The sequence below is a fragment of the Aedes aegypti genome, chromosome 3 (genome assembly GCF_002204515.2).
Source record: "Aedes aegypti strain LVP_AGWG chromosome 3, AaegL5.0 Primary Assembly, whole genome shotgun sequence".
NCBI lineage: Eukaryota > Metazoa > Arthropoda > Insecta > Diptera > Culicidae > Aedes > Aedes aegypti.
Window position 1 is genome coordinate 78,274,744 of NC_035109.1, and position 13,194 is coordinate 78,287,937.

Below are 13,194 nucleotides of genomic sequence, written 5' to 3' on the forward strand. Positions count from 1 at the left end.
ATGCCGAAGCGCCTTCAGCAAGTCCTTAAGGCCAAAGGAGGACACATTAACGAACCGATCACTTATTCACTACTTCACTATCGACGCGCGACATGTCTGATCCTGCCCTCATCGCCCGCCCCCGCTGGAGCAAGCGTCAAGGTCGAAAGATCAAACACTACTCTCATCCGAGTTTTAGATACACCGTGTTAAAAAAATATGCTTGAAATGTAAAATCTGTGACTTTTTTTCACGTGATTTTGAATATTTAGCTAAATGTAAAAATACCGTCTTTGGGGGTGAGATTGGACCAAAAAAGCGTAGTGGAAACAAGTTTTCCATTGTGACGACCATCTTTTGGGTTCTGAGATGTTTCATCTTAAGATAATCTTTTTCATTTACTAATGAAATCGTAATCGGTTATTATTCTATGATGTTATGAAAACTAATGACCCAACGAAATGCTTTTGGTTGAAAAACTGAATGTTTTTTTCATTAACCTCTAATAAAGAGCTTGTTACGTTTCACACTTAGCTTTTTGGATGCAGCAGAATTATTTAGTATTATTAGCTTACCTTCGAATCTATAAAACTGATGCTGATACCAATTTCTTTACAGCCCACTTCATACCAAAAGGAAGGCGAAGGGCAAAAGCTCAAACAACGCGCGGTGAAAAAACGCGAGTATCTGACCTTTAGCTTGAGCCGCACACGCATGACCCCACTGGACCATAGCGATCGGGATCACGGACGGTTGGCACAGTAAGCACCAGCTAGATTGTGCTACTTTTCCCCGAATGTCGGTTCCCCGAACGCCAGTTCCCCGAATGCCAGTTCCCCGAATATCCTGTTTCCCCGAATAACCCACTTCCCCGAAAAGTTTTTGGAACTCATAATTGTTATATCTTTATACATTTAAGGGTGGTGAACGTACTGGTCATCTGATATGCACCCTTCTTTATTTGATTGGCGGTTCTTACGAGTTTCACCACCTTCAACATTTTTGGCAACATGTGCATGGCCGAGAATGGCCAAATATCTCCTTCTTTTGATTGCTCATCGTTCTTTCTAATTCACCATCCTGCCACTGAAAGCTATTATAGCGCTTATTTGAACTGCTCCACTTTTCGGGGAAACGGGTCATTTGGGTAAATGGCATTCGGGGAAACGGGTCGTTCGAGGAACTGGCATTCGAGGAACCGACATTCGGGAAAAAGTAGGGGAACGTGCCTTTGGAGCCGGCCTTCTGATACCTGATACCGTGTGCTACCCACTCTCGGTTGTCTGTTAGGAGAGATCTGGCTTCAAAAGCGATCGACAGCGAAGCATCAACTCGCATCACGCCGATGCACGCGCAGCAGTAGTGCGACTCAGATGGCACGCCTCAACATCACCAAAAGGATCAAGCTGACGGTACCAGGAAGTATAATGAGGTGGGCCCATTGTAAGTAGACAGTAAACATTTGATCAACTAGCATGAGAAGCAAACAATATTTCGTAGGATTAGCTAGGTAGGCTAGGCAAATATGTGCTGTTCGAAGCAATAAATGTTTTAGTTTAACCTGAGCTGTTTTGAGTGTGATATTCTTTGGTGGCACATCAATAAGTCTGGGGACTTTTGGATTTTGCGTTTGTTCCAACTCGTGTAAGATTTTCAAAGAAATATTTTTGAGAACAGAAATGGTATTTTTATTCGTTTTTGAGTTATGACCAATTTTGTAAAAAATGTGCTATGGCACATTAGCAGCCTCTTATTTGAAAAATCATAGCTCAAGAAAGAAGCATCGTAGAAACAAGGTTTTTTTTCATGAAAATGAAAGCAAATTTTCTAAGGAATAGAAAAAAAATGTTAACTGGAGAAAGTTGTCCATAAAATTTTACACCGGTAAGAAAATTCGTAAAGAAAAGCCGGGAAAACTATGTTCCAACTCGTGTAAGATTTTCAAAGAAATATTTTTGAGAACAGAATTTTATAAATTTCAATCAGTGAAATTTTTAAGATGTACTACTTTTTAATTCCTGCATTTGGTCATAGTTTTGTGAAAAATGCCCAGATTTCTCGTACAAGTCTTTTCGTTCGAAAATCATAACTGAAGATAAAAGCGTCACAGAAACATTTTTTTGTCAAATCGGAATCAAATTTTCACAAATCTTTGAGATTTTATGAAATGGAATAAGTTTCCCAGGACATTTTTCACCGTTAAGGAAAATAAACAATCAATAATGAATAATAAATAATAAATAAAAAATAATAAATAATAAATAATAAAAAATTAATAACAAATAAATAAATAAATAAAAATAATAATAATAAATACAGCACGCTTTGGTCTTAATAATACAATGAAACGAAATCTTCTGGTGTTAGCAAACAAAGACAATCTTCCCGGTTGATAAAATAGATAGTATTAAGATGAAAATGTAAGTTATGTACTGAATAATTGAATTAATAAAATTAAAAAACAAAAAAACAATAATCTTATTTGTTCCATAGAAAAGAAAGAATTCCTTTTCAGTGTAATGAAAAATTGAGGCAGAAACAATTTTTTTTCAGTTTTTCTTAGCGGTGTAATTTTTCATGAAAAATATCATCGATTCCGACTTATACTTCATTAAAACCAATCCCATATCTTTTTTCAGATGTTTTAGAAAATTTGCAATTGCTTTGATAAAAAATCTTTGTTTTTCCGATGCTTCGATTGAAATATGGGTTTTCAAAGGAAAGGCTTATATGGTCATTTTCTACAAAATTGGCCATAACTCAAAAACGAATTACGAATTTTCTCAACGGTGGAAAATTTTGTGGAAAACTTTTTCCAGTTAATATTTTTATTTATTTCTGAGAAAATTTGATTTCATTTTCAAAAAAAAAACTTTGTTTCTACGATGCTTCGTTCTTGAGTTATGATTTTTCAAAGTAAGTAGTGTCAGAGGAAAACAAAAAAAAATCCAACTGAGTTTTCCGGGAAAATAAGCGACCCTGAATTTTTCTCAATTTTATTTTATTCATATATTGATGAGCACTGCCTGTGGAAAAAGTTTCATGAAAATCTGAGACCCTTCGGCCCACTTTGTACGGAAATAAAAAAAAATCCCCAATTGACACATAAAAAAATCGATTTCAGTAATGAAAATCTTAATTATTTTCGATTGTGTTTCAAGAGGGCATTCGAAAATTACATTATTTTTGTATTGTGCTTTTAATATAACGTGAGTACTGAATAAGTAATATTATGAAGGCGAACGTAATATTTCTTGTGAAAGCTTAATTAGTACCGTAGAACGGGGTAACTTTGATAGTAGAGGACTCGAAACGTACTTAACGAAATAACATAATTTCTGCTTATCAGTTAAGCAAAACAAATGCAGGAGTAAAGAGTATTCATATGACTCTTCATGTCTGAATCATTACAGTTGGAAACAGTAACATATGAAGCTTAATATTCAAATAATGAAAATTGATAAGATTTTAACATTTTTGAAACCTTTACAAAACAGATTGTTTACGATTATTATTTGATGAAACTTTAAAAGGTTCGTCGCTCATTCCTGACAGCCCAGTTATAGTAGAACATTGATCTGGTCTCAAATCTTTTAGCAATACACATTTGTCTGGGTTCGATTCCCGATCGGTTCAGGATCTTTTCGGAATGGAAATTTCCTTGACTTCCCTGGACATAGAACATAGACTAGTCGTACCTGTCATACGATATACGAATGCGAAAATGGCAACAATGGCAAAGCAAGCTCTCAATTAATAACTGTGGCAGTGCTCATAAGAACACTAAGCTAAGTACCCGAGGAGGAACAAATAACTCCCCAATAACTTATGCATACCATTTTTTGGTATCATACCAAAATTAGGTATTGTTCAGTTGTCAATACCTCAATTTGGTATTATAATGGTATTGAAAAAAATCTTTAAAACAATTAAAAATACTTCATTGAGGTATTAAAAAGCTATTGAGGTCTGCTGGAGGTATTGAACTACAATTGAAAAATTTAATTTTTATATGAAAATCCATCAAGTATTATTGAGGTATTACAATACCTGATCTAGTTATCAGTTTGGTGTTCGTAGAATATGCTTGAGGTATTATTTGAGGTATTTTACCTCTTATGCAGGGCTCATTCATACCCCATTCAGGTTGTAAGTATTGGAAATTATCTGGTATGGAATACCTCAATTTGGTATTCAGTAGTTATTTTCTTCTGCTCGGGTAGCCGGCTCTGTCCCAGTGGGGACGTTAATGCCAAGAAGAAGAAGAAAAAGTATTTGGAATATAAAATAGTATATTTCAAACAAAACTGGATGCATTACATAGTGCAACTAGGCGTTGAGCATTATATGGAAATTCCTGACTTTGACCACAAAAATGACTCAAATTTGTTGACATAATTTTTGGTAAGAGATTTGAAACCACATTCTTGTTCATCTATAACTTGGCTATCAGGGATAGGTGAAAAACCCTTTATAATTTCATCGAATAATGATCATAACAACCCCTACAAGTTTCAAAAATGCTAAAATATAAACGATTTTGAATATTTGAATATAAAGCTTCAAATGTTATCGATTCCAATCAGAAAAAGGTGTTAACTTTATAAAATGAATAGTAACCATTTTTTAGTCAATATAAGGTTTTGAGGGGCCTTACTTAGTCAAGTGGTTAGAGTCCGCGACTACAAAGCAAAGCCATGCCGAACTTGTCTGGGTTAGATTCACGATCGGTCCAGGATCTTTTCATAATGGAAATTTCCTTGACTACTCTGGGCATAGAGCATCATCGCAGCTGCCACACGATATACGAATTTGAAAATGCATACTTTGGCAAAGAAATCTCTCAATCAATAACTGTAGAAGTGCTCATTGAACAGTAAGCTGAGAAGCAGATTCTGTCCCAGCGAGCACGTGTTGCCAAGAAGAAAAAAAGAAGAAGGTTTTATGAAGACCATTGAAGGTAAAACATAGTTTCGGCCATGATTGACCCAAGTTACTCCTGTGTGCATCGCTCAGTTTGTCGGTTCGCCTAATTTGCTTTCACGGTTCAGACAAATTTCCCAGCTGAGTCGCTAGCTGGTTGAGTGCTCTACATCGTACAGCTAACCAATGCACGAGAGTGAGCTGAGCGACTTACGGCTTGAGAGCAAGCTGGGTTACGAAACGTCTATCTGCCTGCACTGCACACTATCGAGCGCGAGATGATCTTGCATAGGTATATGGATGCTGCGCGGGGTAGAACTTTGAAGTGGGTACTTCGTGCTGGAGATGGTGATGGTGTTGGGTTGGGGTGACGCAACAAATCAAAAACGGCTCGTTCTGAGCTAAACAAGAACACTGGCGCGCTTCGAGGTGGGACTTCCATTTAGTTATAGACGATCGTTGGAATTTCAAAATGATTCATCTATCGGGAGGAGGCAGACCCGAGCATCAGGGCCATCTCACAAGAGAGCGATGACGCTTGTTTGTTTCGGATCGCGACTAGCGGGATCAACATCAGGTTGTTTTCGAGCTTTTGCGCATTGCCGATCTATTCGTAAACAAAAACATGTAAAGTTCGTAGAATGAAGAGTGCTGGATGGCAAACTTGTAAACAGAGGCATTCTGGAAAGTCCCCAAAAGTATTCGGGCAAGCGAATTTAGGTCTGTGCCATTTAATCCAAACTATATCTACCTCTACCTCTATCAAGCGATTGAAGTGTGTCGTATTTTATATGTTCAATAACTAAAACCTTCTGCCGAAATATCATCCGCGAAGCAAACAAATTGGCTGGATCTACTGAAAGCCGTACCTAGGTTGTTAAACTCGGCTCTATGCTGATAACACATAGACACTTACTACTTTTTCCGAAGTTAAGTGAAATCTAGAAAGTTCAAATCGGTTTACATCATCAAAGTATTTTTATTAGATCAAACCATTGACAAGTTCCTTTTTTCAATGAGGCATGCCGATGAAAAATGTAAACACCGTATAACTGGCATTGCACAAGCTGACAAATTTTTCGGAGCAAATCCGAAAGATTCCCAAACATTTCACCTGGGGGCTATTGCACGTGTTCATCCATATGATCATCAAACTTGTTCGCATTGCCACGAAGTCAGAATGGTACTCTCGAGAGTCCGGAAGTTTGGCGCATAGCTCGTATATGCTTTGACCAATGCCGTCTGCCTGTAGATGGATAAAGATAAAATATTCCTTCCAAATGAATAGGTTTCAAACATGGTACTCACGACATCATCAAGTGAATCCACGAGGTGACACCAACAGTAGCACTCGATCAGCACAACCATGAACAGTGAAATGAGAAAAACCACGAAAAACGCAATATCATGCATTTTGGTTATGAAGAGGATGGCACCAATGAAGAAAACAGCAAAGTAATAGGCAATGAAGAATCCAAATCCCACCAAATGTCGAACTGTCCGAAGATGCCTGTTAGAATGAAAGAGTTTTAATTCAGAGACATTCTTCTAGAGCATATTTTTATGCGACCTGTGCAGCAGTAGCTGTTGATTCAACAGTCCGCCAATATCATGCTTTAATTGTAGCCAGTGTCTTTTATCGAAAAGGCCCGACTTCGTTTGATGTCCAAGATGTTCGAAACTATGCTTGAGAATTTGCATTTCAGTCCGCAATCCCGTCAAAAGTATTCCCAATACTAAGGGGTAACTCAAGTACATTGGAATCCAAATCAACGGTATGAAAAACCCATATAAGAACTGTACAGATTTGTAACAGAACGAACCGAATTTTAAAAAGTACTTAGGGATCCCCAGCAACTTGGTTCGCTGTGAGCTTGGGATAGAAATTACAACCATATCCATCGCCACCATTGTCATAATAGCGACAAGAATGCGCTTGACGGACTTGCCAAATTTTTCACGAATAGATGCATCGTGCTGATTATCACCGGAATCGCAAGGTCTGTTCACGATAAAGTTCTGTACTTCCCGAATTGGTTCAGCAAAATGATTCAACACTAAAAATTTGACACAACACGATCCTAGTCCATCAGCGTTCCCATCGAACTGCCCAATGGTAAGGGCCAGTTGCAAAGCACTAATCACGTTCGAGATTCGAGGGATTGTACGTTTCCACGAATTCGTCGTGGGAGATTCGATGGGGATTCCCGCAATCATTAGAACCATTTCCAACATCGAAAAACAGTTGGTTTCGAACAGGTTCCTGTGGAACTGACAAAGTTGATCCATGGATCTGGTCAACCAAGAGAGAATCCGTTGCGGGAGATCCATTGTCTCCACTTGGAAAATTTCAATCGACTGTTGTCAGAGATGGATATTTTTCAATACTGGTGATTGTCGTAGAAACAGTTTTGTTAATTATTCATACCGCGCTCACTTGGCACTCTTGTGGGTATCACAACAGTTGCGGGAAATTTTTGACACTGATGGCAGTTCCGCATGACGCGTGGAAATTATCCTTCCGTTACTATCCTTTGAACCTTTATTGGTTTTTGATCGATATTGACACAATGTTTGGGAAAGAAAAAATATGTCGCATTTTCACTCTAGATTTCTAGATAATGTCCGTCACAATAAAATCTTTCTCGCACAATACAGTTGTGCCTATCATTCGGACGTATAATAATTTAAAAATGCTTCATGAATGCACAGAAACAGATTTCAAGCTTCGTAAATAGTTGGAAATCTATAAATGCGCTCGCATGTCTATTTTTTAATGTAAAATATAATGTGTATATCGTTAGCACAATGGGTCAAGGGTCGATAATTTAGCACTCATACATAATGAAAAGTTTTTTGTCCGTAGATAATTAGAAATCACAGTCATTCAGTTCAATTTGAGAAACAATCGTAAATAAAGTCAACATTTTATAGTAAATTACACGAGCATATAAAAATAACGAAAATCGAAAATTTAATATTTTTTCTACGAGGAAGCCATTTAAATTTAAATCCATTCATAAATTTCATAACATTGCAGACTAAGGCAGCACAGAGCCTACTTTTTCAGCACAGAGTTCTAAAAGCTTTTAGTTATTAACTGATAGTCTCATTTGTCAATCATTGTCTCATAGTCTCATTGCCATCGTTTGTCAGGTACTATGATACCTTATGCCCTTGGGAAGGAATTTTTCATTATGGAACGACCCTGTACTAATAAAAATGGTAGCATGGCATAGTCTGACTGTACATGTCAATATTTGCTATTCCACGATTGATCGAAACTGGTAAGAATTGCACTACGATCCAAATGAATAAGGGATGGGAGTTTCCTCTTTCTCTCGGAGTGCAAGTTTAGCAGATCTAATATTATTGATCAACACGCCGGCTAAGTCCTTACAGTCAGTTGGGATGGAGAAGGCATGTTTGGGTGTAATGATAGTTGCTTCTAGAGACCGAGAATACCTCTGCATCTCCTCAATCATCACGGGATGGGTGTTTACTAGTGAGGAAGGAAAAGATCTGGGACTCATCTTTGATCAGTGATGTGATCCAGGAATAAGGAGGAAAAATACGACATATACTTAAAGCATGTTCTGCAGTTTTGTCTTGAGAAGTTTTAGGTAGAAGATTTAAATAATAAGTCAACATCCATAATGTCGAACCATTCAAAAGAATTCAATTCCGGGGGTTCATGTGTTAACCTAATTTTGGGTTGATGGGGTAGAAGTTGTTTTCATTTGCTGCCATGCGATAAAATACTTACTGGCTAAGTTCTTCTCACTCAACCGGCAGATCAATTAATTCAATTTCCAGTACTATGCCATTTACTCAAACTTAAGGTAACGCACTAAGGATCGGTTTTTGAGTTGTTTTGCTCTTCGCTCTCTGACAACAAAAGAAGGAGAGAATGAAATAGGGAGCGAAAAACAACTCAAAAATAAGTTTAAAAATACTCAAATATGGGTTTCTTCTTCTCTCCGTGTGGGCTTTCCAAAGCACTGCCCAGCAAAACGCGCGAAAACGGAAAACACAGAAACTTTAAGGCGTCCGGATCGATCCTGGACTAATGAAAATGATTGTTCATGTGGTTTGCTTAATTAATAAGAAGAGGTATTGTATCCTTCAGTTTGCATAAAACAGTGTCTTTTACACTGTGCCTTAGTGAAAAACTTCGAAAAACCGTCACATCCCCATATATGACCACTAAGATGGTTCAAAATTCAAAAAAGGTTTAAAAATCCAATCTTCTATATCTTTCTTACAATAAACTTTGTGTTCTGTGAAATTTTCAGCTTTTTCGGTGGTGATTTAAAGGTGACCCAAAGACGATGTAGGTTAATATGGAAATAACTATGGAAAAAATTTGCGAAATGATCCAAACACGTAAATTCTGTAATGTGAGTGCAAACTTATCATCTCATAGTGAAAACCTAGTTTTCAAATCATGATTTAGAGAGTCGCTGTAGAAACAAATCTTTTGTGTGCCATTTTTGTGTGTGATTTTGCAGAAGTTTGCTGAACTATAGTCTTCATATAAAACTTAATAAAGCAAAAAAGATCATGAATTTCCCTAGTCCCATCCGACGAATTAAATAGCTTTCTTCAGCAACTTACTTTATTATGATTTGAAGAATAAGCGTTCACTTGACAAGATATTTTTTTTCTCACATTTCAGTATCAACGTTTCAAATACGTTTAAAAAACTTCTATAGTAGTTTTACATTTAAAAAACTTCTATAGTAGTTTCCATATAAACCTACATTGTCTTTGGGTCATCTTCAAATCACTACCAAAAAAGCATATTTTTTTTTGGTCAAGATGACAAAAATATATAGGGATAAAATTTTCAAAGTTTTTTGAATTTTAAAACATTTTTAATGACCACGTGACCTACAATTGAAGGAAAAACAGACATAGACGGGGTTGGTGGTCCAATGGCTACCGCTTCTGCTTTATAAGCAGAAGGTCATGGGTTCAATCGCAGGCCCGTCCCTTCCCTCGTACTTTGTAGTTGTATCTTTCACTAGCTTCTATCTTCCACTCTTAATATATCACACTTGATCTATCACAGTTCATATTTGCTAGAACCCGAGACGGACAAAAAAACCGTTCCCCTACGCTTCCATTCTTCCATCATTATAGCACGGCTTTCATTGCGCCTGATACATAGGCAGACTGCTAATCAAACAGCAAGCCTCTCTGCCATAAAAATTACTGCCCCTCTACACCCTACCCGCATGAACTGGCGTAGACGCAGTGGTATATACGATCTACCGTAAGAGCAAGTTTAATGCATCATCAATTCCTCCCCCTTCCGCTCATTGGTCTGCATTCTGACGCGGTTGGCACCATTGTCGCCTAAAAATAGAAGATCACCAGCACTTACACACTGAGGGTGTCTGTTAGTCCCAAGCAGTCATCTGGTTGGTTCCTTGTTTAAGTGCAGCTGATCTATCGATACTGGAGTAGCAAACACGGGCGGCCAATCAAGCTCAAGCTCAAGTTCAAGCTCACGTGACTTATAATTGAAGGGAAAAAGCCATATCTGACAAAGGATGCACCACAGCCAAACAGACGTAACACTTGGAACAAATTCTTTCAAAATCCTTCGCCCACTTCAAACTATTATCATCTGGTGATAATGTTGCACGAAATCCTGTTTTGTGCTGCAGAAGACGCTAGTATGAAACTTCAAACACGAAGAAAAACGATGCGTGCGCCTCTGGTTGTGGGATTTGCAACATAGCGAATTTGAATTAACCGTTAAATGAGTTGGCGATGGGAATTGCATCAGTACTACGTCTGTTTTCTGTGGATACTCCCTTAGTGTTGTAGTGATAAATTCGGTTTTTATTTTCTAAGAAAAGTTTTGTTGCTTAGCGAAATGTGCTCTTAAATCATTTGACATGATCTGACTTCACAACGCATATTTTATCAATATTAGTTTCCACATGGATCCAAAATACATCAAATAATGGCACATTTTTATTTAAATTATTATACAAAAATAATTTCTTTCCAGTACAATCTGATGTTGATATTGATCTTTGAACTAAATGCCACATATACCGGAAATGTTTTGTTCAGTGTGGTCACTGGACTTTTGAATTCAGTTTGGCCACTCTGCCTCGTCAAAAATATGAGGGACAGCAACTTCGATACTGAGAGGAATCAATACTCGGACACTCAAGCAAGCACAAATGTTCAAGCTCAGCTTTTAATAAATACAGTGTCCGTTCGATTTTGGCAACACGTCCAAAAATTTCATGATGCGAAAATCGAACGATTTTTTCATTGAGCATTTTGCTAACACAATTTATTGTGAATTGAATTACAAAGGCATCCTTAGTTTTGATTAAATTGAATAAATTGTTGATTATAATTGCCAAAATTTAACAAATTTTGGAAAACAGTTCGATTTTGGAACGGTGATCCCGGGCAGACAGAAAAATCAAAATTACATCTTTAAACGAACAAATTATGATCGCATATCTCAATTTGATATTAAAAAAAATGTTCGAACATTTTATAAATTTAAGAGCTATAGCTCAACATCTGAAAATATGTAAACAAGATCAAAATTAGTTCTTTGACATGAAACAAAACACATTCAACAGAAAAATGGCTGTACTGAACAGTGTGACGTCAGGACAACTTCTAGGAGCAAAAAGTAGTCTCAGCAAACGAAGAAAATGATGTTCTTATTTCCTGATTGGCTGGATGATTAGCATCTCTGTATATAGATCTGAAGGTCGAGGGTTTGATCCAAATTGTTGGCTTTTTGATTTTTTTTATTCTTCAACATGTGTCAGATTATATTATGATTTTTATTTGTTGGTCAATTAATAAACTTGCCAGATATTGTTTCGATCGTGAGCTTTTTTCGATGTAGGACGTAAACTAGTATAACACAAATGGAACTTGAACGAAAACTAGTATAACTTAAATAAATTTTCTAGAAGAACTATGCTCAAGATTACGTTATAATATATCCCAGAAGGCTGATGAAATTCCACAGAAGGTTCTGTCTTCTGGCTCAAGGTGTCATTTAACAAGATCACGGAGAAAAATCAGTGTGGTTTTCTTAAGTTTTCAAACCAAAACCAAAAAAAAAATGGTACAAATTGAGAAATTAGTTCTTCATATCTTGAAATATTTCCGCTAAAAACAAACCATGTTGGATATATCGTAGCATGGTTAGTTGTTTCTACTTTAATATAACGAGGGACAATGGAAATTCGCGATTTCGCGGAAGCCACGAAATCCTCATAATTTGGTGGCTTGTTTGGGTTTAGTTACCGTTCAACATACGTAAAAAATAATCCTAGAAACAGCTTAGACGCATTTTTTTTTAGGAAGTTAACCGTATAAAAATATCAAACCCAGAGAACAATCAACCTTTTGATTTGCACGGACAGGATAAGGTTAATAAGTATTAGAGAATGTATATTTCTGTGTGCGTTTGAAACGCAAATATCAAATGCTGGAACACCAAACGCGGTGAGATTTTTCACAAGTAATCCGATGTCAAAGATAGTTTTTATTTGCAAGGTTGGCGATGATTTGACTAATCGTTGCTAGGTGTCCTTTGATTGTTTTGTCTTACCGCATTTGAAGCTCATTCAATCGAGATTTGCACCTCAAATGCAAACAGCAATAATAAATTTAAAATCGATATTTGACAGAACTCAATAGCCGGCAAAACTATGCAATTTTTCATCAAGTGCCGAAAAGGAGGCCATGTTTGATATTCCACATCGTTGATGATTTTGAAGCTTTCATCTCAAATATATTGAACTCGATGACTGCATGATAAAATTTGAAGGTGTGCTTCTAATTCCTTTCTGGCGAGAAGAAAGTAACAGATAAAAATCATGTCCGAAGCGAAAAACAAACTCTTTTTGATAACTCGAATCCTCTGATCAGAATCTCAATAGAGAAACAAAAAAGTAGATTGGAGTACCTGGTACCTTTTAATTCCGCCCTAATTGCTTACCTTTGACAGATACCGGGTACCCCCGTTGGTTTGACCACATTTAATATGTACACTTTTTAATCTGTACCCCGCTAATTTGCACATCGTTCAGATTAAAAATGGTTCAAACGTCATTTAGCTCGTGGATCAGAGAAAAGTTAAATGGAACGCTGTGGAACGGAGCGCAGAATCAAGACAAAACAGTGAAAGAGGTAACCAGAAACACGTTGCTAGGGTAACTAGATGTTCAAATAAAAAATGAACCTCGATGGTTTGCATGAGGTACCGTTCAAATTAGCGGGGGTGCACGGTAC

The 13,194-nt window shown here is 37.0% G+C and overlaps 1 protein-coding gene across 1 annotated transcript; it reads right to left on the minus strand.

The window, feature by feature from the left end:
• Positions 1 to 5,897: 5,897 nt before the first annotated feature.
• Positions 5,898 to 7,228, minus strand: LOC23687957. Its single transcript, XM_011495123.2, has 3 exons — positions 6,473 to 7,228; positions 6,211 to 6,412; positions 5,898 to 6,148 (listed from the first exon to the last, which is right to left on the minus strand). The coding sequence occupies exons 1-3, from the start codon at positions 7,189 to 7,191 to the stop codon at positions 5,915 to 5,917; spliced, it is 1,155 nt and encodes a 384-aa protein (XP_011493425.2). The 5' UTR covers positions 7,192 to 7,228; the 3' UTR covers positions 5,898 to 5,914.
• Positions 7,229 to 13,194: the final 5,966 nt, after the last annotated feature.